Here is a 14,717-nt window from a genome sequence, read left to right as displayed (position 1 = left end):
TGTCAAAAAGGCCATTCGAGTCAGTGAGTACTAAAGTTGACTGGAGACTTTCACGTGCCTTGCTGTCCGCGTAAGCAAACCTCCAAAGTCTGTCGCTGTTGAACATGTGCTTGCCTCTTCCAATAAAACATGCGGAACACTACATTCTCTTCACCGTATGCAACTCCCGACACATCCATGCATTATTGTAATTCATTCATTGTCAGAAAAAGAGCAGTTCCGCTCTCTCTATCTCTATCGTAAAACTCAATCTCGCCATCAAGTGGCAAAGAGAATCTATGCTATGCCCGACTGCCCTCAGATTACCCCAGGCGTTCGAATCGATCGAGCCGTTCATGAGTTTTCAGATCGTGACAATCCCGTTTCCCGCAAGCCACAGCCAAACGTACGCTCCCATATCTGCAAGTGCAGGATATAGCGCAACAACGTGTACATTTGTGCACCCTAATTAATATTCAATTCCAAATAAAAAAAACGCCTAGTTCCTCTCGCGGGTGGGCAGAGGCTGGGCGCCGTAGCTAAAGGCCTGGGCCAGACGCCTCTCGGTGTTCTTGCGGCCGTTGACAAAGTCGGGGTAGTTGAGGGTCAGCTCAACAGCTCCGCTGGTGATGTGGTCGACGGCCTCGACACCCAGCATGAAGGAGTGGTCCTGGTTGCCGACCTCGTATCGCCAGCTGCCGAAGCGACCACGGGAGTAGATGCCCATGTCCTGGAGCTTGGGCAGCAGCTCCTGCAGGACACCCTCACGCTCGAGAGAAGGAGTGGGGTATCCGTGGTCAAAGGCACGGTGGTAGGTCGAGACGATCTCGTCCTCAGGCTTGATCATCTCCGTGTTGATGAGACCCTGGATGCTGTCTCGGAGGATGTTCTCCACGTCCACGGGCTTCATGGTAGACTGGGAAATCTCCAGCATGATGGACCAGTAGGGACCCTCCTTGGGCTCAGACGAAGCAGGCTTGCTGCCGTCGGCGTGGTACAGGGTGGGCAGCTTGGTCTCCTTTTGGGGCTGGTTGTACTGGGAGTAGTTGGAGAAGATGGTGGCACGGTAGAAGGGGCAGTTGTCCTCGGGGAAGTACAGCTGCGCACAAAACGGTTAGCCTCCGAGTCCAATGCAATCATCATCTCATCGCAAGGAGCAATCTTACCCAGCACTTGTCGCCGATGCGCTCAGGGCGCTCGCCGCGGATACCAACGCCGATGACGTGGGTGGTGGAGTAGTACAGGCCCTTGGATAGGGTGATGAGCTCCTTGTTGCCCATCTTCTCGACGAGGTGGTCGACGGCCATGGTGTTGATCAGCGAGCCGTAGCCAATCTTGGTGCCGTCGGCCATGTGGACAATCTTCTTCTCGGCGTCCACCTTGGTAACCTCGCCCTGCTTGCCGAAGCGCTTCTTCTCCTTGGGGAGCGTGTCGGCGACGGCGATCCAGATACCACCGGTGCCGTCCCGGGTGGGGAAGCGGAAGGTGGCATTGGGGCCCCAGTTGCCGGCGACCTTGTTCAGGATGATGTTCCTGGTGACGGTCTTGACATCGGGGGCGGCCACTCGCTCACCGAGCCACTGGCATTGCATCTACGGAACAGCTACAGTTAGCATCTCTTCCAACGCCAATCAGACGACTCAATTGCTGCATGTTACTTACCTTGGTGGTGGGAACGGCCCAGACCTTGTAGTTGTAAGGGCGCATGAAGATGTCGGCGAGGCCAGGGCCCTGCATTCTCAGAATCCACTCGTCAAAGTCCTTGGGCTTGGTGTTGGCGACGCGGTGCTCCAGAGCGGCGTCAATCAGGCCGTCCATACACCGGACCTGGTCCTCCTTGGGCAGCATGGAGATGTTGTTCTGGAAGGGGTAGGGCACCCAGAGGCCCTTGTAGCGGACGTAGGAGACGCGCTCGTGGACGGACCAGTCGTCCTCCTTGGGGAGGGCCTCGTCCAGGCAGTCGTCGAAGTACTTGTAGTGGGAGAAGATGACATGGCCACCAACGTCGTACAGCTGCAAAGGGCAAAGCAGCTGGTTAGCGCAACGGTTCGAATGCGGAGGTTGCAAGAGGCAGAGCGAGCACTTACGAAGCCCTCGGGGGTGACGTCGGTGCTGGCGAGACCACCAGCCTTGTCGGCCGAGTCAACGATCAGCCATGAAGGACCGCCCTGGCAAAAGAGTATCAGCATCGAGACGAGCGTATCGCGGGCGGTGAGGGGAGGAGGGGGAGCGCGCATACGATCTGGTTCAGACGCTTGGCGGCACCGAGACCAGTCGGGCCCATGCCAATGACGAGGACATCAACGTTACTGCAATTGGGTCAGCTACTCGTATCACAGACGGCCGCAGAGCACAGCAGCATCGCGAGAGACGCGAGTAATCGCGCTGGATTCAGGGGGGAGGGAGGATGAGGGTAGCAACGCACATGTCGGCCATGGTGGGGGATTTTTTGGTGGGATTAATTTGGAGGGGGAAAGAAAAGAGGGAGAGACTGAAGCTGGAAACTGAAGATGCAGGACGGAAGCCGTAAGCGCCAAAAAAGCAAACGGGCGAGGGCGAGGGTATTAGAGGATTGCTGTTGCAAGAGAAGAGAAGTTGGAGGAGGAGGAGGAGAGAGGCAATGGCTCGCAAGAAGTACGAAGTAGCCGCGCCGCAATTTGCTTTTCCACGCCTGGGGAAAGGAGTCGAGGCGGCGATGGAGGGGCTGGAGCGGCGCTGGGCTTTGGGCTGGACAGGGGCCGGCACCGCGCCCAACCCGCCTATTTTCTGATTCTCTCTCTCTTGTTTCCCAACTCTCCTCCGCCATCACACGCATCCAAGCCCGTCCTCCTGGTGACCTGGCCTCTTTCGAGAGAGGACCCCTGGCGCGCCCGATCCCCCACCCCTCCATCACTGCTGCGGTGCTAGCCCGCGTCCGGCCTTAGCATCACCAGCCTCGACCAACGGCGGGTGGCCAAGCCGCCACTGGGAGGGCCCAGGGGACAGTGGGTGAAATTGCCAGAGAGCACGAATAGAGCACGAGTAGGAGATAGTGCGCGTTCTGGCAAAGTTCGCGGTGGAGGAGGGGGTTCCACCCGTGATGACGAGTGGCTGGAAAGGCAGCCGTGTGAGCAAGACTGTAATAGAAACAAGGTGATGACTAGATCCGGTTCCGTTACGAGTTTCAGATATGGAGGGCCCCAAGTACGAGGATGATGTAGCGGTACGAGGCCTCGAGGACAGCTCCACGGTGTTTGTATGGGATCTGGCCACTGTCGTTTGAATCTCTCGGGAGGATTGCAGCTATCGAACAGCCGGAGACGCTGGACCCTGAAAGCAATCGTTTTTTTTTCTGTGGCTGATGTCCCTCGGGATCATCAATTGAGCCCATTGTTTGTGCTGTTCCAACGGGACACATGCGATCTCGAGGGCCCTCGATCTCGCCATCACGGCACACAATTCCTGGACGACTGTATCATCCGTCCGCCTTTTTGTGCGCTACCTAATCTAAGGTAGTAGGTGACCAAGATGGCAAGATGAGGATATCCATATCCCGGCCATGGCATCCACCAGCAGAGCCATCGCAATTTCTCATCAGAGAGCAAGACCAATTGCCTGCAAATAAGCTGCTTCATGTAATAAGCTGCACACCACATGGCCCCATTGACGGCTTTTGCGACACTCGCAGCTCGCTCCACCAGCTTATTTCAACAAAGAACAGCTTCAGCCCAATTCAGCCATTGATGCATACTTGTAATCAGACAGGTTCAGCTGGAGTGAGATGGGCGGCACACGCATTCACATGCGGACAGCAATCTACTACTACTTCTTACCAAGGACCGTTTCCGTGGCCCATATGTAAACTGTGCTGATTAGGAGCAAGCTACGAGGGACGGGAAACCAAGCGTCGCAGCCGTGCAACTGGCGGCAGTTCATCGCCCTGCAAACTGTGGAAAAAGGAGACACGGCGGGAGCTTCCTGTCGTACCAAAGCACTGCATCCAGCACTGCAGTTCTGGCTCGTGATACTCGGAGAGGCTAGCTGCCGCTTCCCATGCCGTCTCTCGGTACTCTGCACAAGCGAACACCTATCAGGACTGAAGCTCCCCCACCAACAAATGGCAAACAGGTTTCCAGAGGGTTACAAGCCTTCTACCTAGAGGAATGATCTTCAGGGAGGTCAGACCAGGAGAAAAAGGCGGCCGAGCGTTTGTGCCTGCGCCAGGAGACGGTGAGATCCAGTCAGATATGCAGATCCTCGGCCCTGGACGTGAGAAACAAAGGGCATTCTGGGCCACAGCACAGCTGGAGATGGGGACGGCGATAGCAGTGCATATTACTACTGCAATACTACCAGTAAAAAGGGACAAATGCGTCGTCACCCTTCTGGAGACTTTCGACGTCATTTTGGATCCTTGTACGATCAACTGGCCCGCTCCTTGAAAGAGGCTAGCTTTTGCCCACAGCTGCTCCGGACGACATGGGAACCTCCTTGACTCTTTGGCTGGCATGCGGTGCTCCGTAGTGAATCCTGAAACAATGGCAGATCAGAGATCGACCTGCTCCGTGCTCTGTGGCACGCCCGAGGTTCTCTGCGGCCGTTTGTGCGAGTCCCTGTACGAGTACGTACTGTGCACCTTTGCGACGCGGTGATGGGTGCACCCAGCGAGAGAAGGGGAGATAAGAGATGTCTGATGGACTCGGCATTCCGTGCCTGGCGGTAATACGATTGAGGTTTAGTCCTTTTTGACTTTGGCATTGCATGGCGCAACGATTGCTGAGAGCATTAATCGCGTCGTGTGGTGGTTTGCCGCAGACCCACTGCCATGATGATGTCTGCATGGCAACGTCGAGCGAGACTGTGCACTGCTCTCTTTGCCACTTGGAATAGTAGCATCTATTCAGAGGACGACATGAGTAATTGGCTTCAAAAGAGGTGTCAGAGAACACGGAGCAGTCAGATATCTGGCAGTTGGAAATTCTCCGTCGAACCAACTGGAGCAGTTCATGTGCCGGCGTTCGCAACACACAACGGCTTGCACATCCGGATAGGCGCTTCTCCTGAATGAAATGCCGCCGACCTCCGGCTCCGGCTCCTTATGATCGTCGGTACTTGTGATACACGCGAACTATCTAGGTGCTCTGCAGTACTTCCAGTCCGTAATCCTACTGTACTCGACAATGCAGAATTTTCTCCTCAATACAAGCCAGGTCCACATCAGCACAGTGGGAAGAAGGACAGTGACAAGGCCAATATCATAATGCATGAGTATCTACACCTTTTGTATGTACCCAAGGACGCGAGAGACTCTGGCAGGGCAATCTTATGAAAAATAGGTGTCGTCAAAACCACTAGAAGCTCTATCGAACATCCATCTTCTGCTAACAGATCCGGCAGAGTCAGGCAAGGTCCATTGAAGCTCAGTGCCAAGCTTTGTCCTAGCGCAGCTCGCATCGTGGCCGACCAGGTTCTACGACCTGCTCGCCAAGCTTGCCACGGAGGAGACGCGGAGAAAGACGCAAGCTGCCGCCTCCAACGGCATCAGGCAGGAAAAAACTATCGCAGCGAGTAAAAATAAGGTGGACGGAGCAAAAAAAGGGATGCGTCACAGGTCGAGGCCGCCTTGGCATCCCCGCGATCTTTATAGTAACCTGAACCTTTCTTTTGTTTCCGGCCCCGCTGCTGGGATGCTGGGATAATCCGATACGAAGCTTACATAGCAACGAACGGGTTGACGATGAAGCAGTTGGATCCAATGCCTGATGCTGTTTATCGACCGTTCGAGTTCTTTGCCGCGTCCGGATTTGGTGTAACGGGGAGAAGAGGACGGGAGAAGGATAAGTCACTCCAGCAGCAACCGAGTTCGGACGAAAGCTGCGTGGTTGTTTGCAGATGAAATTGTCTGCAACGTTGTCTGTAAGGCACTGTGCATCAGACGAAACGGAAATGAAGAGATTGGAAAATTGGGGTGGCCCTCTTTTCCATTTCTCGCAACTCTCACGTACTGTCCCGTTGAGTCAGGTCTCACCGTCGCCTGCCCGGTCAGCCTCGTTCATTCAGACTCGAGAACTTTATAAAAACGTCACAGTTATACGGAGTAATACTCGAACGCTGGCTTACTCGTATCGCTCTCGACCATATGAATCCTAATAAGGTTACCAACTGCCTCGACAAACACAGTCTCCAGCCCGACGCGTCCTTGTACCTGTACGCGGCTAGGGCTGTGGCGATGCAGATGGGCTGGCCGGCCGGGCTGCACTTTATTGGCACCCCCAGTCTGCTCCATACTGGGAGACGATCCAATCTTTCTGGCTCCAGCTGCCTGTCTTATCGCGGCCTCAAACGTGGGTGGATTGATTCGCCAAGGGGGTGTGAGCGAGATGTGGGCGGCCCCCCTGTAGGCTGGAGCGTCTCCCTGGAAGAAAACCCCTGAAGGCTCGCAGCCAGGCACGGCGGATGGCGAGTACTGGGTACCTGGAGAGGGTCGCTGAGCGCGCCCTGACGTCGAGTACCCGCAACCCCCGTGGCGCGTGCTTGCGGGATCAACTCGGTGCGGAAAAGCTCGACTTCTTCACCTTCGTCAATCAGCACGCAGGAATCAAGGGCCAATTTCCTCTGATTGACTTTAATTGCCTCGATGTGATGTGCCGTGGATGTCTATCTAGCCTCAACTGTGTCTGCCTGTCTTGACCCTCTGATCTCGACCTCTTACTGTAGTAGCGGCTATACAGTGTAACTCGTACCTAGATAGTCCCCTATTTGACTTCCCCCTTCCCTCCCAATCGCCATCACAGAGAAACTTCTTTTCTCTTTTTTCCCTCTTCTTTCCCCCCCTCTTCAAGCACACCATCGCCTACATTCGTGCAACTTGTATTTTTTCTTTTCTTTTCCATTTATCCTCCTTTGTATTCTCATCGTCGTCTTGACTTGTTGACCGCAAGCGCCAGAAACTTGCTCCTTGGCTGCTTGCGCAAGACCATTCTTCTTCCGGGCGGTCCCTGTTTTCCACCACACTCGCTTTATTGCATATCCTGGCCGCCCCTCACTCTCTCTCTCTTTTCCTCCCGTCTCTCGTCCCAGCCCGGCTTGCGCCCCCCTTGTCCCTTGTCGCCATCCTCGAGGCTGCTACGTACCCTGCCTGCTAAAAAAAGGACTGCCTGTCTGTCCGTCCGCTCGTTCGTTTGCGCGTCTCCCCTAAAACTCCAGAGCAAACCTGCGAAGCGGTGCCGTCGACCGACTTCTTCTTCCTCCATCATCTCCCTCTCTCTCGCACGCAACTCGCTGTGAATAGCTTCAGTTGCCGCCGCCATGTCTGCTGAAGAAAAGACCAGAGTGTCGGGCGACATCGCTCGCTCCGACAGCTCTCCTGTCCTTCCCACCGTCAACCCTCTGGCCGACAAGCCCGCGCCTGCAAAGGCCTCCTTCCACCCCGTCTTCTACGTTGTGTGAGTAGTCCCTTGCGATTGCGGCCGACCCGACATGCGAACACGATGCTAATAGCGCGCGGGCAGCACATGGATTGGCTTCAGCTCTTCCGTCATTCTGTTCAACAAATGGCTCCTGGACACGCTCAACTTCCGTACGTCTTGACGCTCCCTCCTGAGCTCTGAATACAATTGTGTTATGTGAACGGTGTGTGCTGACGCTCCCCGGATCCAGGCTACCCCGTTATCCTCACGACCTACCACCTCACCTTCGCCACCGTCGTCACTCAGATCATGGCCCGCTGGACGACGATGCTCGATGGCCGAAAGACGGTTAAGATGACGGGTCGCGTGTACCTGCGAGCCGTTGTGCCAATTGGTGTCTTCTTCAGTCTGAGTCTGATCTGCGGCAACCTGACCTACCTGTACCTGTCGGTTGCCTTTATCCAGATGCTCAAGGCCACCACGCCCGTCGCCGTCCTGATTTCCGGCTGGGCCCTGGGCGTGTCGCAGCCGAACCTGAAGCAGTTCCTCAACGTCTCGGCCATTGTCGTCGGTGTCATCATTGCCTCGATGGGCGAAATCCACTTCGTCGTCATTGGTGTTGCCTACCAGATTGCCGGTGTCATCTTCGAGGCCCTCCGACTCACCATGGTCCAGCGTCTGCTGAGCTCGGCCGACTTCAAGATGGATCCCCTCGTGTCCCTCTACTACTTTGCTCCTATTTGCGCCGTCATGAACGGAGTGGTCGCCCTGATCTGGGAGTTCCCCAAGGTCTCCATGGCTGAGGTGTACAACGTCGGCTTCTTCACCTTCTTCCTCAACGGTCTCTGCGCCTTCATGCTCAACGTCTCCGTCGTGTTCTTGGTATGTGATAAACCCCTTGTTTCTACGCATGCAAGTCCAAATCGCTGACCCCGACCCTTCCTACAGATTGGCAAGACCTCTGCTGTCGTCCTCACCCTCTGCGGTGTTCTCAAGGACATCATGCTCGTCGTCGCCTCCATGATGATCTGGGGCACCCAGGTGACTGCCCTCCAATTCTTTGGCTACTCCATCGCCCTCGGCGGCATGGTGTACTACAAGCTCGGCTTCGAGGCTATCAAGGGCTACGCCGGCGAGGCCGGCCGCCAGTGGGCCGAGTTTGGCGCCCGCAAGCCCATTCTCCGCAAGCTGTCCATCATCGTCATGGCGGTCATGTTCATCTTCTGCGTCTTCGGCGGCCTGGCTCCCACCTATGCCCCCGAATACGACCCCTCCAAGCTGGCCTCTGAAGTGAGCAGCCACTTCAAGGGCAACCCTGCCGCCGCCGCCGCTGCGCAGGGAGCCGAGTAAAACCGTCATGAAACGAACCAAACTGGCTTCTTTCTTTCTAGAGCCAACTGTAAAACGAGGTATGAGTGCGTCAACGGCGTTGTTTGGTTGGAAGGACAGACAATCTAAAGGGTCAATCTTCTGTTTCTTGTGGGCGACGGGCCTCTGAGCGGCCCCAGCGCCTCCCTTGTTTCATTCTCGCCAACAGAAATAACCCCAGCAAACAGAAAGAGAAGACGAAGAAAAGACAAAAAAAGGCCCTCTGAATTGGAGACAAGAGAGGTGGGCTTTTTAGGTACTATCCTTGGCTGTTGAGAGAGAGACCTGTTTTTATTCTTATTGCTATTGGTGTATAATTATAGAGCGCCGGGCGGCATTCCCAGGTCGATGCTGCTCGAAAATCAAGTTTGTATCGCGCCTTTCGGTCTGATTTGATGTACTTTAGACGGGGCGCGTGAAGCTGAGTTTATAGAGATGAAATTTCTACAAAATGCCCTGAACTACTTTGTTTCTTGCTGAGTGTCACGTCGTACAAGTAGTAATTGTACTCTTGTGGCTCTTTTTCGCGTCTTGTCCAATTTCTCGGCATAGCAGTGAGGGGGATGGCAGTTGTTCAATTGGGGTGCAAAAAGCCGATTGGTACTCCGTACACACTTTGTGTCTACAGAATACCGAAACGGTCCATGTCCTTTTGCCCCATCTCTTCAGCTTTCGTGCCATGTCCCATGAGCAGCAATGGTAGTAGTATCAACATCGACGACACTAAAAGTTCGTGTCTCACCTCTCTCTCAAGAGGAAGTGATTTGTTTTTGTTTCTTAACCATGTCACTTGGCAAAGAAGAAAAAGAGTCATTTTCACGTAGTGAACGAGAAAGAAAATTGTGTTGTGTTTTTGGTTTGCAGAATTTGATAATGAACTTCATATTTGAGCCCATAAACCGTGGTTCCTTAAAAGTACCAATCGATGCTCTTTACATCCCGCCAACTCCCAGACCTGTGATGGAGAAAACGATTTTTATTTAGAATCCTGTAGAAGAAGTAGTCCGGTTAGTTATCTTGTTGCTATGTTCAATCGATTCGGCATCTCCCATTGCCCCATGTTGCAATCTTGAGAGATTGAAAGAAGAGGAAGAGCAAAGTAGTAGAAGGGGAAAGACGTACTCAGAGGGGTAAAGAACCATCGGTTCTTGCCGCTGGTGTATCGCTCCTCGAGCACCTTCTTGACCGTCTTCTTGGCGTCCTCCCGCTGGCTGACCTCCTTGAAGGTGTCTGCGGAGATGGTGCCCTTGATGCCCTCGATGAAGGGCTTGACCTTGGAGCGCTTCTCCTGGCGGGTCTTGGACATGCGGCGGGTGATCTTTGAGGGGTAGCGCTCGATGCCGGCGACGATGGCGTGGCCGAAGGGGTGAGGCTTGTTGCCGCTGTCGACGGGCTGGATGATGACGACCTGTTGGTTGAAGGGGGAGGAATGTCAGCACTTCTGTATGGGGTGGTGGTTGTCACATGTGCCCGAAGGAAAAAAAGACAATTCCGCAGCGCTCGTTGTCCGTATCGATTTCGTCGTCCTCGTTTCTCCTCTAAACTCCTCCCATTTCCCCTTTGTAACAACAATCCAATCGTCCGAAGAAAAAAAATGGGAGGAGACCATGGAGGAATTATTATATCGAGAACCGTCGAAACCGATACGAACAACTGGGCGCTCGTCCTCGTAGCTTTGGGAAATCCGTGAAATCTGTTCTTGCTTTTCGTACCTTCTTGCCGGCATATCGGCCTCGGGTGATGATGGCGACTCGGCCGACCTTGAGGAACTTCATTTTGTCCTGCCTTTTGGGGGTGTGGGAGGTTGGCTGGGAAAAGGAGGAAATTTCGTCAGGTCGAGTAAGGTCAGGAGCCGTGATACGGGAATTTGGTGCAAATTTTGGGGTTTGTGGGCTGACGGATTTGGGGCAAGCGACTCGCAGGTGTGCGATCACGTGGTGATTGCGCTTGGCTTATCGGACGTGGTCCGTGCGCTGGGATGGAAGGGGGGGCGCGCTTTGGGGCGCTGTTTCTCTGTGTGCGTCTCTATTCGCTTTTGGTGAGATGAATCTTTTTGAGATCACGGGGAAAAAGTGTCGATATACAAAATTCACAGCTCGACAAATAATTACGCGCAGTACACCAGTCTGATATCAAGATGCCTGCCCCAACGTACATTATCTCTCGGGTCGGAGACCCCATCTTTGCCGTCCTGATCGGAGTGTCGGCCGCTGCAACGAGGATCAACCGTGAAGAGAAGGCCAAGGGAAGGACGACGAATGAGACGATTGAAGCTGGCCTACGGTATGAGACATGGACTCTATTGACGCTTCACGATTGCTGATTCTGTTTGTATAGACGCATTGGGCTTTCTAAAAAGTAGATTTGCTATCTTTATGTCGTCATCTCATGTTTCCAGCTCAAGAAACGCCGCCAATCCATGCTATAAACACACAAAACGCCAAAGTTACCATGGCTGGTCGAATGCCATGACCCATCCGTCTCTCTCGGATATACAGCGAGGAATCTCATACAAGATTTAGACCTCAAACGCGGGGCCATATTCCTTCTTCATCGCCTCTCGAACTATCTGCCCGCAGAGCTTCGCCGTGGGATTGACACTGACGGCCAACGCCTTGGCAATCTGGTTTCCATATCGGCCTCCGAGCGCCAAGTCTCTCGATGCGGCCTCCTCAAAGTCGATGCGAGACCAGGTGGCTTCCTCGCGGCTTTCATCCAGATCCACATGGCGATCTGGCATGAGCTTGGCTGTCCTGAGGTAGATTGCCGCTCGCTGCGTGTGCGCCATGGACAGCGTCCGCGCAGCCTGTGCAGACATGGGAGACGTTGGCGAGGGCGGGGTGAGCAGCCGGATTGCGGTTTCCATGTCCTCCAATGTTTGCTTCGCCGCTGCTCTCTTCTCCGACTGCTCTGGCTGGGGAATCAGCGGCATGGGCATGGTCACTGTGTAGCTGAGCAGCATGGCGTCGCCGTACAGCCGGCGCATGATTTGGGCGCGGTTGTTTCTCGCGCTAGCATAGAGAGGATAATCTGAAATGAGATGATCGAAATCTGACACGCAGCTCTTGTAGCTCTCCACGGCCTTGTCGGCGTCGTCGTCGCTCTGGAAGCCGCCGAGCTGCATCTCGATGGCCTGGAGCGTGCGGATGATGGCGCGTTCCCTCTCCACCACTCTCTCGTACGCGCTGTGGTCGACAATCTGGGGATCGCGAGGCAGAGCAGGGTCAATGACGACGCCGGCGGCCGGGTTGGACTCGGGATCCTTGATCTTTTCCAGCACGTTGATGTCGTGCCTGCTGAGCGATACCGTCGTCATCTTGGCGGGTCTGTCTGTTTTTTGGGTTGAGAAGTTGACAAGTGGTGTTGGATTGAGATTTCGATATTGTTCACAGCAGCGAGACGAGTCTCAAAAATACAGAGATGAAAGAGACCAGCCACAAGCGGTGGCTTCGATTCATATGAGACCCGGACCAGGCTGTTGCTGTCGCGGGCAATCCCTCGAGTAGCCGCGTCAAGTGACGGTTTTTCCGCAGTCATCTTTGGCTCGACTAATACGCCCCCCCAAAACCTTACCTGCCAGCAGCTTCGGCACTCGGCGCAGCTTGGCCACAGGCGCACCGCAGCGGAACCCCGTTTCCTCCTCCCTTGTCAGAAACGATCGATCGACTTCCGTATAAGCCTTTATCCGCCAGCAACTGTCAAAGAGAAGAGCGCGAGCGCGAGCATGCCGTCATTCTGTCATTTCTCCCTCGATTCGGTGGCGGCGGAACATAAGCCGGGCGGTGGTGGGGCGGCCATTGTCGGCTTTCCTCGGCTGGCACCGCCGGGACGGCGCAATTCCGCACGGCAGACAACAGCCTCGACTCCCGGCGCTACGGCCTCTGATTGCTGCGAAAAGGAGGTTCGAGGGCGTCTGTTGGACGATCGCGGCTTGGGCTGCAGCCACTCAGAGCCAGTCAGGGCGCTCGGATTACAGGGAAGACTGGACGAGAGCAGCAGGCTGTGTGATCGGAGCTACGGCTAGCGGAAGCCCTACCGAGCATGACTGCTGCAAAGCTGCTGCTGTATTTCTATGACGGGAGCACAAAGGAGGAGGTGCCGGCGAAGACCAACGTAAGCCGCCTCTGAAACCTTGATGTCGAAGGAGAAGCTTGCTTGGGCCGCTAGAATCCATCGCCCGCTCGCCTTTGCTCGGGGTGCGGGACGGTTCCGATGGGATGCAGGAGTTGGGTTCGGTGGAGGACAGGATGAAGTCTCTCGGGCTTCATAAGAAAGGCTTGCCCTCCGCATGGGCCATCATATATCTGTTTCTGCATTACCACCATACTCATCTTCTCAACGATCAAAGACCTCTTGCGTCTACATCTTATATACCAAACACATCTATCTTCCGGCATCTACAGCCCAGACCTCATCCCCCCCCCCTATACCTTCTGAGTGGCAATGTCCCCCTCTGCTATCAGCGACAACACCCCCGAGCAGCGCCCTGCCGCCAACGGCACCACCCCGGACAGCCTCGCCATCCAGGCTCCCGCCGACTTCACCGGCTATGACCACGTAACGTGGTGGGTGGGCAACGCCAAGCAGGCGGCGTCCTACTACACGACGCTCTTCGGCTTCGAGACGACGGCGTACCGCGGGCTCGAGACGGGCAGCCGGTACTTTGCGTCGTACGTCGTGTGCTGCAACGGCGTCCGCTTCGTCTTCACGTCGCCGCTGCGGTCCGAGGTGCACCTCCCCGCGGACGAGCCCATCACCGACGCCGAGAGGAAGCTCCTGCGGGAGATGCACGCCCACCTCGAGCGGCACGGCGACGCCGTCAAGGACGTCGCCTTCGAGGTCGACAACGTCGAGGCCGTGTACAGCAAGGCCGTCGCGGAGGGCGCCGTCGCCGTCCAAGGCCCGACGGTGACAAAGGACGAGCACGGCTCCGTCACCACGGCCGTCATCTGCACGTACGGCGACACCACGCACACGCTCATCAACCGCCGCGACTACAACGGCCCCTTCCTCCCCGGCTTCCGCGCGGGCAACAAGCGCGCCTCGTCCGTGGCCCTGCCCGACGTGCCGCTGGCCCGCATCGACCACTGCGTCGGCAACCAGTCGTGGAACGAGATGGTGTCCGCGTGCGCCTTCTACGAGCGCTGCCTGTCCTTCCACCGCTTCTGGTCCGTCGACGACTCCCAGATCTGCACCGAGTTCTCCGCCCTCAACTCCATCGTCATGTCCTCCCCCAACAACCTCGTCAAGATGCCCATCAACGAGCCCGCCCCCGGCAAGAAGAAGTCCCAGATCGAGGAGTACGTCATCTTCAACTCCGGGCCGGGCGTGCAGCACATTGCGCTCCTCACGCCCGACATCATCTCGTCCGTGTCGGCCCTGCGCGCGCGCGGCGTCGAGTTCATCAACGTCCCGTCCACCTACTACGACACCATGCGCCAGCGCCTCAAGACGGACAAGCGCAACTGGCAGCTCAAGGAGGATCTGGACACCATCCAGCGGCTCAACATCTTGATTGACTACGATGAGGCCGGGTACCTGCTGCAGCTGTTTACGAAGCCGCTGATGGACCGGCCGACGGTGTTTATCGAGATTATCCAGAGGAACAACTTTGAGGGCTTTGGCGCGGGCAACTTTAAGAGCTTGTTTGAGGCCATTGAGCGGGAGCAGGCGGAGAGAGGCAACTTGTAAGAACATAAAGTGTTTTGAGTGATAGTGATACCAAGGGGAAATGAGGCGAGTGGTGGATGGACAGCATTCTGTTCCGGAGTTTTTCTGTTTATTTGACAATGGGAGCATTATGCTAGTTTGCAGCCATGATATGAATCACGCTGAAATGAGACTTATCTTCATCAAGATGACACTATTCTCCCTCTCGTCTTCTAATTATGTTAAAATGATGTTCTCCCCCGTTTTACCAATTTTGAATGAAAGCTACCCCAAGAAAAGGTGGCTGGATACCAACCGAGACTCCGTACATGC

The 14,717-nt window shown here is 55.4% G+C and overlaps 6 protein-coding genes across 6 annotated transcripts; 3 read left to right on the top strand and 3 right to left on the bottom strand.

Annotated features, from left to right (window-relative positions):
- Positions 1-218: 218 nt before the first annotated feature.
- BBK36DRAFT_1135429 (FAD/NAD(P)-binding domain-containing protein) lies at positions 219-2,742 on the bottom strand. Its single transcript, XM_024892644.1, has 8 exons — positions 2,579-2,742; positions 2,405-2,415; positions 2,219-2,288; positions 2,067-2,147; positions 1,642-1,992; positions 1,146-1,571; positions 432-1,078; positions 219-361 (listed from the first exon to the last, which is right to left on the bottom strand). Exons 2-7 carry the CDS (start codon positions 2,413-2,415, stop codon positions 479-481), a joined length of 1,539 nt encoding a protein of 512 aa, XP_024749789.1. The 5' UTR covers positions 2,579-2,742; the 3' UTR covers positions 219-361; positions 432-478.
- Positions 2,743-7,266: 4,524 nt separating this feature from the next.
- On the top strand, positions 7,267-8,717 carry BBK36DRAFT_1169059 (triose phosphate/3-phosphoglycerate/phosphate translocator; the record flags this gene model as incomplete). Its single annotated transcript, XM_024895261.1, has 4 exons — positions 7,267-7,403; positions 7,470-7,537; positions 7,618-8,249; positions 8,316-8,717. 4 exons carry the CDS (start codon positions 7,267-7,269, stop codon positions 8,715-8,717), a joined length of 1,239 nt encoding a protein of 412 aa, XP_024749788.1.
- Positions 8,718-9,715: 998 nt separating this feature from the next.
- On the bottom strand, positions 9,716-10,510 carry BBK36DRAFT_1207589 (hypothetical protein; the record flags this gene model as incomplete). The annotated part of the gene is made up of 3 exons (XM_024897420.1): positions 9,716-9,723; positions 9,858-10,143; positions 10,448-10,510. The coding sequence occupies 3 exons, from the start codon at positions 10,508-10,510 to the stop codon at positions 9,716-9,718; spliced, it is 357 nt and encodes a 118-aa protein (XP_024749787.1).
- A 362-nt stretch (positions 10,511-10,872) lies between these two features.
- Positions 10,873-11,097, top strand: BBK36DRAFT_4712 (hypothetical protein; the record flags this gene model as incomplete). The annotated part of the gene is made up of 2 exons (XM_024898117.1): positions 10,873-11,018; positions 11,073-11,097. The coding sequence occupies 2 exons, from the start codon at positions 10,873-10,875 to the stop codon at positions 11,095-11,097; spliced, it is 171 nt and encodes a 56-aa protein (XP_024749786.1).
- A 156-nt stretch (positions 11,098-11,253) lies between these two features.
- On the bottom strand, positions 11,254-12,051 carry BBK36DRAFT_1119145 (hypothetical protein; the record flags this gene model as incomplete). The annotated part of the gene is made up of 1 exon (XM_024890555.1): positions 11,254-12,051. One exon carries the CDS (start codon positions 12,049-12,051, stop codon positions 11,254-11,256), a length of 798 nt encoding a protein of 265 aa, XP_024749785.1.
- Positions 12,052-13,178: 1,127 nt separating this feature from the next.
- Positions 13,179-14,426, top strand: BBK36DRAFT_1119290 (4-hydroxyphenylpyruvate dioxygenase; the record flags this gene model as incomplete). The annotated part of the gene is made up of 1 exon (XM_024890571.1): positions 13,179-14,426. The coding sequence occupies one exon, from the start codon at positions 13,179-13,181 to the stop codon at positions 14,424-14,426; it is 1,248 nt and encodes a 415-aa protein (XP_024749784.1).
- Between the last annotated feature and the right edge of the window lie 291 nt (positions 14,427-14,717).

Source organism: Trichoderma citrinoviride (assembly GCF_003025115.1).
Source record: "Trichoderma citrinoviride strain TUCIM 6016 unplaced genomic scaffold BBK36scaffold_7, whole genome shotgun sequence".
Classification (NCBI taxonomy): Eukaryota; Fungi; Ascomycota; class Sordariomycetes; order Hypocreales; family Hypocreaceae; genus Trichoderma; species Trichoderma citrinoviride.
The sequence above is the reverse complement of the archived record's forward strand: the minus strand, read 5'-3'. Positions and strand labels throughout refer to the sequence as shown.